General features: G+C 45.2%; 1 protein-coding gene across 3 annotated transcripts; it reads left to right on the top strand.

Annotated features, from left to right (window-relative positions):
• Window positions 1–594: 594 nt before the first annotated feature.
• On the top strand, window positions 595–9,603 carry LOC130266078 (IgGFc-binding protein-like). Of its 3 annotated transcripts, XR_008842735.1 has the most exons (5): window positions 595–960; window positions 1,047–1,381; window positions 1,605–2,175; window positions 7,490–8,128; window positions 8,487–9,603. XR_008842735.1 is itself a non-coding variant. In XM_056515398.1 (4 exons), the coding sequence occupies exons 2-4, from the start codon at window positions 1,097–1,099 to the stop codon at window positions 7,714–7,716; spliced, it is 1,083 nt and encodes a 360-aa protein (XP_056371373.1). In that variant the 5' UTR covers window positions 595–960; window positions 1,047–1,096; the 3' UTR covers window positions 7,717–9,603. The 3 variants fall into 3 exon arrangements, 2 of the variants coding, with proteins under 2 accessions (XP_056371373.1, XP_056371374.1); XM_056515398.1 differs by having other exon boundaries at window positions 7,490–9,603; XM_056515399.1 differs by lacking the exons at window positions 7,490–8,128; window positions 8,487–9,603 and adding an exon at window positions 2,509–3,271 and having other exon boundaries at window positions 597–960.
• The last annotated feature ends 2,774 nt before the right edge of the window (window positions 9,604–12,377 follow it).

Raw genomic sequence — 12,377 nt, 5'->3', positions numbered from 1 at the left:
ATCCAACCTATACCTTCCCTGATGTAGCTTGAGACTCTGTCCTCTGGTTCTGTCAGATGCTGCCTGGTGGAAGAGACTGACCCCCACCTGTCTACAGCCTCCCTTCAGGAAGTTGTAGAGAGCAATAAGGTCACCTCTAAGCCTCCTCTTTTCCAGGCTAAACAACCCCAGCTCCTTCAAACATTCCTCATAAGGCTTGTGTTCCAAGCCCTTCACCAGCCTTGTTGCCCTCCTCTGGACACGTTCTAGCATATCAATGTCCTTCCTAAACTGAGGGCCCCAGAACTGGACACAGTACTCAAGATGTGGTCTCACCAGTGCCGAGTATAGAGGAAGAATGACCTCCCTGCTCCTGCTGGCCACACAGTTCCTAATGCAGGCCAGGATGCCGTTGGCCTTCTTGGCCACCAAGGCACATTGCTGGCTCATATTCAGCTGGCTGTCAACCAGCACCCCCAGGTCCCTTTCTGCCTGTACGCTATCCAGCCACACTGTTCCCAGCTTGTACTGTTGAAGGGGATTTTTATGGCCAAAATGTAAAACTCGGCACTTAGACTCATTAAATTTCATGCTGTTGGACTCTGCCCATCTATCTAATCGATCTAAGTCTCTGCAGAGCCTTTCTTCCTTCCAATAGGTCAACACAATCTCCCAGCTTAGTGTCGTCAGCAAATTTGCTAATGAAAGACTCGATGTCCTCATCCATATCGTCTGTAAAAATATTAAACAGAACTGGCCCCAGAACAGAGCCCTGAGGGACACCACTGGTGACTGGCCGCCAGCTGGATGCAGCACCACTATGTGGTGACACCTGTTGGGAACTACACTTATGGCCTGACCGAATTTGTGGTGGCTGCTGGTGCCACCACCACTGCTATCAGCATCACCACCACTGCCACTTTCCACTATGCTGGGGCCACCTACATCCCCGGCACCATGCTCCGCCTGTTTCTGCAGCCAGTGAGTACAGTCAGTCCATTGTTGTGTCACTCCAACGGTTGGGTGTTGTCCAGTTGACCATTCATGGGTTTTCCCCTTTTTTTCAGCCCCTACACCGCTCTCCTGTGAGGATTTGGTATGCAAGGATAGGTGCAAGATGGTGGAGGGAATACCAGAGTGTGTCCAGGAGACTTTCTCCACCTGTTGGCTCGCTGGTGGGCCACACTACCGCAGTTTTGATGGAAAAACCTTTGATTTCATGGGAACATGTGCCTACACTTTGACCACCATCTGCAATCCCGATTCCACCCTTCCTGCCTTCTCTGTTGAGGTCAAAAAGAAGGAAAATGAGAACTCCAAAGTTTCCTCTATCAGCTCCATCACCATCCGTGTCGACAACGTCACTGTCACTGCTGTCCAATCAGAGAATGGGATGGTGAGGGTAAGCAAAAGCTATCATCATTTCCAAATTCCAAGTAATTTTATGGAATTTCACTGAAATAATGTATTTAGCAATGATTTTGAGGGTCTTTTCCTAAATAATTCTTGGATATGCTGATGTGCAGACAACCTTTGCATGAAAACACTTCAAGTCTTCTTAAACTCCATGTATTGCCCAATTTGGATGGGTTTTGGGAGTTTTGATGGTTGTTGTTGCCCTGCAGGTGAACAACCACCGCTCGCGCCTCCCCATCTCCCTCTCCCATGGGAAACTCCGCATCTACCAGAAGGGTAAATCTGTGTTGATCCAATCAAATTTCAAGCTGAAGGTCCTCTACAACTGGGATGATCATGTAGTGATCAAACTTCCAGCTGCTCTTTCTGGGAAAGTCTGTGGAATGTGTGGGAACAGCAACGGGGACCCCCGAGATGATGCTCTCTCTCCTGATGGAAAGCAGGTGTGGGATATTGTGGAGCTGGGGCGGAGCTGGAAGGTCACCAGTGAGAGTGGCCACTGCAAGGACAGCTGTGATGGCGACTGTGGGCGGTGTAGATGGGACCAGGTTGTGACATACAAGGCAGAGACCTGGTGTGGGAAGTTGTCCCAACATTCCGGGCCGTTCCGGCTGTGTCATGACACTATCAGTCCCAGTATCTACGTGAAGAACTGTATCTATGACCTGTGTGCCAATGAGGGGCGTCAAGACGTGCTGTGCCACACCCTCCAGATTTATGCTGATGACTGCCAAGAGGAAGGGATCAACCTTTTGGATTGGAGGGCAACAGTAGGATGTTGTGAGTAGAGGATGTCTGGGTGAAAATACTCCTTGTGGTGGGCAGTGCCTAATTAACATGGGACTGAAGATCCACGGGATCATGGGTTGGGAAAGGTTATCCAAGCAGGATGTCCATGGAAATCCAGGGAAATTCCAGAATGTCCATGTAGAAAGTCCATGGAGTCTCTAGAAAGTCTGAGCAGGAAGTCCAGAAGTCCACAGAGACTCCAGAAAGTTCTGGAAGATGGTCTAGGAAGTCCATGGAGACTCCAAGATATCTGTGTAGATAGTCCAAGAAGTCTGTCCCACCATGTGCCATTCCACCCTGACTGTTGTCTCCCTCCCTGTCCAGCTCTCACCTGCCCACCCAACAGCACCTACAGCACCTGTGGCCTCACCTGCCCTGCCACCTGCAACATGCCCGCTGTGTCATTCAGCTGTGCAGCTGTCCCCACCTGCGTGGCACCTGTGTGTGAAATATTAACATTAAAGAAATTAGGATTCTTGTTAAAAGTTAGTTATTTACTAGAGTTAATTAAAAGCAGCTGGATAGATAGGCCTTGCTGGAAATAATTACAAGTTAGATGTTAGTTAGAAGATACCGGGCTTGAGATAGTTATCTCAGGTTTAAATAATTAATTGTCTGTCATTTTTATGTTTGTTCAGCTTTGCTTGCAATTGGAAAAGAAGGAACTAGTAAATAGATCCAAAGGAACACAAACAATTGCAACCATAAGCTTATTCCAAGTCATGAAGGGAGGAAATTGAAGTTGTCCCAGAAGTAATTTGTATTGTCATTGATAGAAAAGGTTGAGAGTTCAGGGTGGGGAAGACTCGCCTTACTTCCTTAAAACCCCTCCGCACAAAAATGACCCCAGACTTAATTCAAGAACCTAACTATGCATGCTTAATAGCCATTCAAACTCATTACCATAGGAAGCGGCTAATGGGGGTGCTGGTGTTATGAATATATAGTCATAAGATATATAATATATAATATTATATAGTCGTAATATATAATATATAGTCACTTTTGTCAATAAATAGACTCTGTGATCACCTGTGATTTTTCAGTGCGTATTAGGGGGTGATCCCATGCAGCTGCCCGGTGCTGAATAAATATACACTTTCTATCTTTAAATTGTTAGAGAGTCTTTTTTCTGTCACAGTTGGGTGTTGGTAATAGACCAGTACTCATATTTTAGTAAATCATTTGGCGACCGTGGCAGTACCTTTATCTCTCTGGCCAAGGGGCCAGCAGGGTTCAGGATCCTTCTAGGGCACTGTCCAAGTTTAGGACAAAATTGGGGGGGGGAAACCTCCAAAGGAGCCCACCAGAGAATAAGCCCCACTCAGAATTCCTCCCCCCACTGGGCTCAGAAAGAATTTTACTCAGGGGGAAAAGTGGAAAAAACCTATTTATTAACAAACGCAAGAAAAACACTTCCCAGCACCAGGAAAATACAATCCCAGATGACAAAAAAGGTTTTCACCAAAGTGAGAGACGGTCGCTGTTGGGAAGGGCGAAAAAGCTTCTTTGGCAGGCTCCGGAGACAGTCTCTGATGTTCAGGCCCAGTCCGGAGCCCGTACAGATCTTCGAGATGAAGGGGAGAAGGTGGGGGGGGGTGGGGGTGAGTGGGAAAAGCAGCAGTCGGGGCAGCAGCAGCAGGGCAGTGGCAGCCAGGGCAACAGCAAGATGGGGCAGAAAACAGCAGGGCAGCAGCAGCAGCCGGGGTAGCAAGCAAGCTGGGCCAGCAAGCAAGCAGCAGCCGGGCAGCTGGGCAAGCCAAGCAGCACAGCCCCGGGGCCCCACCCCCCCGGGCTGGGGAGAAGCGGCACTGGCGGCAGCTCCATGCAGACAGCGAGGTGTGGGGGCGGGAGAGGAGCAGACACAACACCAACCCGGGACAGGCACCCACCTGGGATTTTCCTAGGAAGAGGGCTCCTAGTCCCCAGTGACACCCTTGGGAGAAGAACGAGCTCTGCTAGAGATATGGACAAAAAAGATGTTTAAAATTAAAAATAGGTACCTTTGGGGAAAGGCAAACTGATAAGGTGCTGCAAGACGTTATGCGCACAGTGAAAAAGCCTAAAGTAGAATTGTTTGTAAGTTTCTCCAGAATTTGATAGTGGTTTGTGTTCCAGGTAACAGCACCAGAAACTCTTGTCCGTAGTGGGGGAGTAGCGGCGGGCTGGCTGTGGCCACCAGGAGTGGAGCTTAATCGGCAGCATGTCGGTGGAGCTCGGGCAGTGGCAATAACAGCATTGCCGGTATTGTTGTGGTATGGGAGCAATAGTGGTTCCAGTTTCATCTGTGGTTTAAAGGCAGCGCGGTGGTTTCCAGCCTAGGGCATCGGCCGCAGGTGTTGGTGTGTGGACAACCCCATTTTGAGTTGCAGAATACAGATGGAGACCACAGTTTGTACGCGCCAGAAGTGCATGTGTACCTGAGTGCGTAAATGGGTCTTGTTTTGTGGGGTTTGTGTGCTTAAAACTTTGGGTTAGCAGCACACTGTATGCACTTTGGTTTGTTTAGTGGCGCGCTGTGCTTTGGTTTGTGTGGTTTTGGGAGTATGTTGGCAAAGTATTGTATGTGTAATCTGTGAAAGAATTTTGAGATTTGCGTCTGATTAGCAAAAGGGATACTTAGGCCTGGGAGGGTGGAGGAATCTGAAGCGCTTGCATTACATTTGAATTGCGTGAGCTAGGCTATGCGTGTAAAATTTGGTTGTTTGTATATAAGCAGCGGAATTGTGGACGGCGTATTACGGGGTGAGACGGGCAGTTGTGTGTGTTAAGTTCGCCACTTTTATTGTTAAACTTTTTCCTTCAGCCGCTTTTATCTTTTTCCCTTTTCCCTTTGTTGGTAAAATTATATGCCTAGGAATAGAAGGTTCAGGGGGGGATCCCAGGCCAAAGGAACTTCGCTGTCCAAGAGGGAGCTGTGACTGTAACCCGTGGGTTGTGTTTTGTTGTATAGTTTGTCAAGAATTGTGGGTGCAGCAAGTATACAAGTGGAGGATACCTGGAAGTGGAATTTGTGATCTTTGTCCTAGAAAAGAACAAAAGGTACCCAGATAGTTATATGGGTCTTAATATCAACTGGTCAGGAGGACCCTGGTAGTAATAGAATAATTGAGCTGTTAGAAAGTGGGATTTCAAGAACCCTATGGAAGCCAGTAGAGATCCTTAGGGTTGAGGGTGCTGAGAATACCTTTGTATCAAATTACTACCAGGTGAAGCTCTGGAGTTGGGATAAGGTTGAAAAGTGTTGGGGGAAAAAAGGAATTTTCAGCATGCGGGCAAGTGAAAGCAAAGAGATTACTAGAGGTAGTCGTTTAGGATGTATTTTGACACATTGGAAAGAGCTGGTGGATCATAAGGATACAGAAACTAAAAGAGAGCTTATTAAGTTGTGCACACAGTGGTGGCCACTCTATAGGCTTGAGGAGGGGGCGGAGTGGCCCCCAGCAGGGACACTGGACTATGATACTTTGATACAGCTGATGTTTTTCTTAGGTATGAGCAGAAGTGGCATGAGGTTACTTATGCTGGTATGTTTTTTCACCCTTCGGAATCACCCTGAGTGGCAAAGAGCTTGTGGAATTAGATCATCCTCTGACCCTTTAGTGTTGGCTCTTGAGAAAGGAAAAAAGCTAATGAGGGAAAACCCAAGACATGTTGCAGTACATGCTCAATAAACCAAAGGTGTACACATCCTGGCAAGGTATATTGTATGGAGGCTCAGGAAAAGGAAAAAGAGAAATTGCTCAGACCACCTCCTAAAAGACAAGGAAGGGGAAGGGTGGTAGAGGAAGTAGATTCAGAGTTGATGGCAAGCAGGTTTTACCCCTGCTTCGTCCCCCGCTTCATACTCACTTGAGAGAACAGTAATTAAGATGGGAGATTCCCCACCAACTCCTGAGCCACAGGAGCCAGCCCGACTGTATCCACCCTTACCTTCCAGTGATAGTGAAGAGGAAGAACACTCCTTACAGGGCATTAGCATTAAGGACCCGAAGAAAAATTAGAGGGGCCATACAAGCCCCTCTAAGGGAAACAGCCACCTCTGAGGGGGTGACAGTGTTTGTCAGAGTCCCCTTTACTGCCTGGGATTTAGATTCCTGGGAAAAGATTGCTAAAAATTACCGGGTTGACCCACCAGGTGTTGCTAAAAGGATGAAATTTATGGTAAAAGAACACATTGGCCTGATTGGACTGACATTCAGCAACTGCTTGATTCTTTAAGAGACTCAAAGAGGCAGTTGGTTTTAAAGGTGGCTAAGAATCTGGGAGAAGATAATTGTAAAATAACACAGGAGGATGTTAAGGATGTATTTCCCCTTCAGGATCCAGGTTGGAACACTATTAGGCCAGAGGAATTAGCACGCCTAACGAAATACCAGGAATTGATAGTGAAGAGACTGGAAAGAACAATTGCTAGAACCATAAACTGGTCAGCCCTGGTAATGCTGATCATGCTATTAAACAAATATGACCAAAAAGGGGAAGGGGTTGTGGCTCATGTAAAGGAGGACTGAAGGGAACGGGAGGGCCCTAACCCTAGAGGACCCTCTAGTTATGGTTAACTAGGGAACCATGAGAAAGAAGTGGAATTTTTAGTAGACACATATTAGCATATTTGGTGTTAAATAAGGCCCTGATACCCATAACAAATGCTTATGTTGTAGTAAAGGGGACAACTGGCCAACATGAAAAAGCATATTTTTGCAAACCACTAAAACAAAAATTGGGGAAACAATGGGGAATTCATCTATTTTTGTACGTGCCTAAAGCTACATACTTTTGGGCAGGGACCTGCTAGTGTAGCTGGAAGCAAAAATAATATTTAAAGACAAGGAAATTAGTTTGGAGGTAAAAGATCAGCAATATGTGGAATTGTTGAGCCTAATGCTAATAACCAAAGAAATTGAAGTTGACAATAAAGAGGAAATTTTTAAGAAAATAACAGATCGGGTGTTCTCTGGGGTGTGGGCCTCTAATAAACCAGGGAAAGCAAAGAATGCTCTACCAGTACAAATCAGGCTCAAAAAAGAAAATCAGTAAGGGTCAAACAATATCCTTTGAAGAGGGAAGACACAGAAGTGATCAGCCCAATCGTCAAGAACTTGTTGCAAAAAAGATTATTAATAGAGTGTCAATCTGAATTTAATACTCCTATTTTGCCCCTGAAAGCCCTATGGATTATACAAGTTACTACAAAGTTTAAGAGCTGTTAATAAGATAACTGAAGATTTATCCCCAGTGGTTGCTAACCCTTACACTTTGTTAATTCATTTAACACCTGAACTAACCTGGTTTACTGTTTTAGATTTGAAGGATGCTTTCTATTGCCTCCCTCTCCATGAAGCCAGCCAGAAAATTTTTGCATTTGAATGGGAGAATCGCAAAACTGGATGTAAAACTCAGCTCACATGGTGTGTACTACCCCAATACGTTCAAGAACTCCCCTACCATATTTGGAGAACAGCTGGCAAAGGATTTGGAGTCTTGGGAACCCCCACCAGGAGAAGGACAGCTGCTTCAGAACGTGGTTGACTGTTTAATAGCCACCCAGACCTAAGAGGCATGTGTGGATTGAACGGTAAGCCTCCTAAACTTTTTGGTCCTGTAGGGCTACCAGGTATTCCAAAAGAAAGCCCAAATGGTGAAACAAACAGTTATTTACCTGGGCTATGAAGTAAGTGCTGGACAAAGGACCTTGGGTTAAGACCTCAAAGAAGCAATATGCCAAACCCCAAAATCCCAGACAGTAAAAGAGCTGAAAACCTTTCTGGGCATGACGAGGTGGTGCAGACTGTGGATTTATAACTATGGATTGTTCGCTAAACCCCTGTATGGCTTAATCACGGAAGGGAGCAGGGATCTTCAGTGGACAACTGAAGCAACAAGAGCCTTCAACCAACTAAAGAAAGCTTTTATGTCAGCTCCAGCCCTGGGACTTCCAGATGTGAGTAAACCATTCTTTCTGTTTTCTCACGAAAAACAAGAGATTGCTCTGGGAGTACTAGCACAGGACCTGGGGCCGTACCGGAGCGCAGTTGCCTACCTCTCCAAACAGCTGGACACGACAGCCAACGGGTGACCAGGGTGCCTCAGAGCTGTTGCAGCCGTAGCAGTGAACATCCAAGAGGCACGCAAATTCACCCTAGGCCAGAAGATGACCATGCTAGTATCCCACACAGTGTCTGCAGTCCTGGAGGTGAAAGGGGGACATTGGCTTTCCCCACAAAGATTTCTAAAGTACCAGGCCATACTGGTAGAACAAGATGATGTTGAAATTGTGGTAACTAACACTGTGAACCCAGCTTCTTTCCTCAGCGGGAGTATGGGAGAACCAGTGATCCACGACTGCCTGGAAACCATTGAAGCCACCTACTCCAGTCACCAGATCTGAAGGACAGCCCTCTTGAGGACGCTGAGAGCTGTTTCACTGATGGGAGCAGCTATATCATCAGTGGAAAAAGACATGCTGGGTATGCAGTTGCCACAAGCAGAGAGGTAATAGAATCTGGACCATTGCCAACAAATACCTCTGCACAAAAAGCTGAAATAATCACCTTAACCCGGGCCTTAGAGCTTGTAAAAGGAAAAGAAATCAACACTTATACAGACTCAAGGTAAGCATTTGCAGTGGTTCATGCACACAGAGCTATTTGAAAAGAAAGAGGACTGCTGAACTTACAAGGGAAGAATATTAAATATTCACAAAAAATACTAAGACTATTAGATGCAGTTCAGTTACCTGAAAAAGTAGCTATTATGCACATCAGGGCACACCAAAAAGTGAGCTCAGAATTGGAAGAAGGAAATATGCTGGTGGACAGAAAGGCAAAAGACACAGCCAAAGGTGGGGTACCCAATGAAATAGTTGAGGCAGTGTTAATTCCAGATGGAAGAATTTCTATTGAAGGTAAGCCAGTATACAACAAAAAAGATAAAAAACTTATTAAGGAAGAGGAAGCAACTTATAACCAGGGCTGTAACAAAAAAAGGAAAAATTGTGGTACCTTCCTATTTATTATCATTAGTGCTAAAAGAACATGAGAAAACACATTGGAGAATAGATGCCCTGTGTAACTATTTAAAAGACAGGATCCTAGCTAGAAAATTACGGAGCACAGTAACACAAGTAACTCGTCAGTGTGGTCTTTGCCTCCAAACTAATCCAAAAAACATTCCAAAGCCTAAAGTTGGACTAATTGTGGACCTGGGCAGCAATGGCAAATTGATTTTACAGAATTGCCCAGGAAAGGGCAGTATCATTACCTATTAGTGTTAACAGATACCTTTTCAGGATGGCCAGAAGCCTTCCCTACTAGGACAGCTAAGGCACGAGGAGTGACCAAGGCACAGTTACAAGAAATAATACCACACTTTAGAGTCCCAGCCGCTGTCAGGTTATGGTCATTTTCTTTAAGGAACCGAGCAGCTAATAGTTACTTATTGTAAAGGTACATTAGTCTCGAAAGGCACAAGCGTTAAAGTTCATGCTAAAGTTTTTGGTATAGAGTCCTAAAAAGAAGTAAAGTCTCAATTAGAAGTAGAAGCTGCTCCTGTTGAAGATCCCAGATGGACCGATGTTGCTGCAGCAGCTCCTGTCTTCTTCTAGTGATGATGGTGGTGAAGAGAGAACAGCAAGAGAGCAGGAACAAGAGCAAGAGCGAGAGCGAATCTCTCCCCGTGCATAGATTCTGATATACAAATTTTCCAACAAGCTAAAGACATGAACTCGAACCATTTCTTCTTAACCTATTAGATAATTATTAGAATTCTAGTTTCTTAGCACGCCAGGTTATGTATAAACTACGCGTATGATCTATCTTGTTCTATCTAAAAAATGTAAGAAATATTCTTACTATAGTTTTATTATGTCTAAAACTATGTTCCTGGAGCCTCTACGGAAACACTAGTATCTAGGACTATGTTTTTCAGCCTTCAATAGAACTCACACTTCTGCACTGGTATCTGTGATCTTTACTCTCTAAAAGCACGTAAAACTTATTCTTACTTTCTTGATTGCTATTCTAAAACCTAAACTTACACCTCTACTTTATGTGTGAGTGGCTTAACATACTTCAATCGATCTAAAGGTTTTAATTCAATCCCTGCACTCTGATTTCTCTCTGCAGAATTCAGACAGACTCTTCATTTACAGACTCCAACAAGCCACTGTATCCTCAGATACAGGGCCGCATTTTATCTCAAGAATTGTTCAGCAATTTAGTTGCTACCTGGGGATAGATTGGCAATTACAAACCCTGTATCACCCTCAATCCAGTGGCCAAGAAGATGAACCATTTGATCAAACAACTAATTGTTAGACTGGGGCAAGAGGCAAATTTGCCTTGGCCCCAGGCTCTTCCACTGTCATTAGTATGGATTAGAGCAAAAGCAAAAAGGAAATTAAGCCCCTTTGAAGTATTGTATGGGAGATCACATGCAGTCCAAGAAGAAACAACACCCATTCAAGTAGAGGAAGAAACTCTACACAAATACATGGTGACCCTAAATAAACAGCTTAGAGAAATTGGAAAAAATGTGGCTCGGGCCCAAAGCAAAGAATTAGATGGGCCAGTGCATGATGTACAACCTGCAGATTATGTATATGTTAAGTCTTTTGCAGAGAAGACTTTGGAACCACAGTGTCAGGGTCCACACCACATGCGGAGTCCTGATAGGGATCTCAAAGCGCAAAAGACACAGTAGGGGACAAAACCAGTTTACTTTTGCAAAAGATGCACTTTTATTTAGTGCCAACAAAATGCGATAGAGGGACGGGGAGAGAGAGAGAGAGAGAGACAGAGAGAGAGAAAAGGGGTTGGGATTATAGCTACCAGACGGGCAGACGATCCTCGTGGAACCAGCCAATAGATGTCCGTTGCCGTCCGGGGAGATCTCGGGGGTCTTTAGTTTGAGCATGTCTATTATACTCTTTTCCAAGGCGTCGGGCGACTGGCCAAACAGGTGAGGACTTTCATGGACGCTTTGGGTTCCGTGGGGGGAACAAACCCACAACAAGCCCAAGCGAGTCCTTGTAGATGAAACAAACACATGGCACTCCATCTCTGACCAGTTAATTGTTCTCACACCTGTGGGAGCCTTGTCGACTAAACACAGTTCAGTGCACCGTGACTATCCGTAAACCAGTCTCCTGAGAAACCAGTCCTGGTCCAATGGGCACCACCTGCGAACAATGGCTTGGCGTTCCTCCCATCCCTGGCCAGCACATTTAAACTGCAGTTTGAGGGGTCTTCTTAGGCCTCAGGTGAGGGTCGTTGGGCAGAGCAAACGAGAGGCTCTTAGATGGACTCTTACACACAGTAGGAAGGATCATTCCAGGTACTCCTCACCACCTTCATGGCAGTCAAGATCAAAGAACAGAAGGCGTGGATCCATCACTCCCGAGTGAAGAAGGCTCCTGAAGGAATTTAGAAGGTCACACCAGGCAGTGGAGACCTGAAGCTGAAATTCACCAAGAACAGCGAGTAATGGACTTATAGCTATAATGGACATAATGCAAACAGTTGTGACCCTTGTAGTCATTGCCACAACTATAATAAGAGCCAAAGCAGCACCACACCAGTACAATGTAACCGGGATTTACCAATGTCAAGGAAAAGCTTATGATCCCTACTCTCATAGGGCTTTGAGCAGAATATTAAGGGTCACAAATGAAAGTTTGTGGGAAAGGAGAAACGTTAGGGGGTGTGAAAATGCATTCATACAACATGGGTTCCTTGAGGCTTACCATCTGCTCATGGAACTCATCCTAGTTGGTCCTGGATGCTGTGACAAATGCTTGACCACGTGTCCTGAATTCAGACTTAGAATTGAAGGGCATGCAGCAAAAGAGTTTGATCTTGACTTTAACATCACTCAATACTGCACTGAGTTTCACAAAGTCAAGGCCAAAAAAACCCCACTGGTGTCAAAGAGGGCTGTAAAAATTCAGACTCCAATTATTTCAGAGGAAAAAGAACAACCTGTAATTCCCACAAATACTAAAATTGGTCCATATACTATCAAGAAAACAGGAATTCAGAGACTGTTAACTAACCCAGAGTAGTCTCTGAAGTGAGTAGAAATAGAACAGATAAATGCTTCTGCCACTCAGCCAGAATGTGCCCTGTTTCTCAAGACTACTTTTATGGATTGGACTACTTGCTTCAAAACCATATGCCCTCTAGTTTTAGGAA

The sequence above is a fragment of the Oenanthe melanoleuca genome, unplaced genomic scaffold (assembly GCF_029582105.1).
Source record: "Oenanthe melanoleuca isolate GR-GAL-2019-014 unplaced genomic scaffold, OMel1.0 S001, whole genome shotgun sequence".
In the NCBI taxonomy this organism is placed as follows: domain Eukaryota; kingdom Metazoa; phylum Chordata; class Aves; order Passeriformes; family Muscicapidae; genus Oenanthe; species Oenanthe melanoleuca.
The sequence above is the reverse complement of the archived record's forward strand: the minus strand, read 5'-3'. Positions and strand labels throughout refer to the sequence as shown.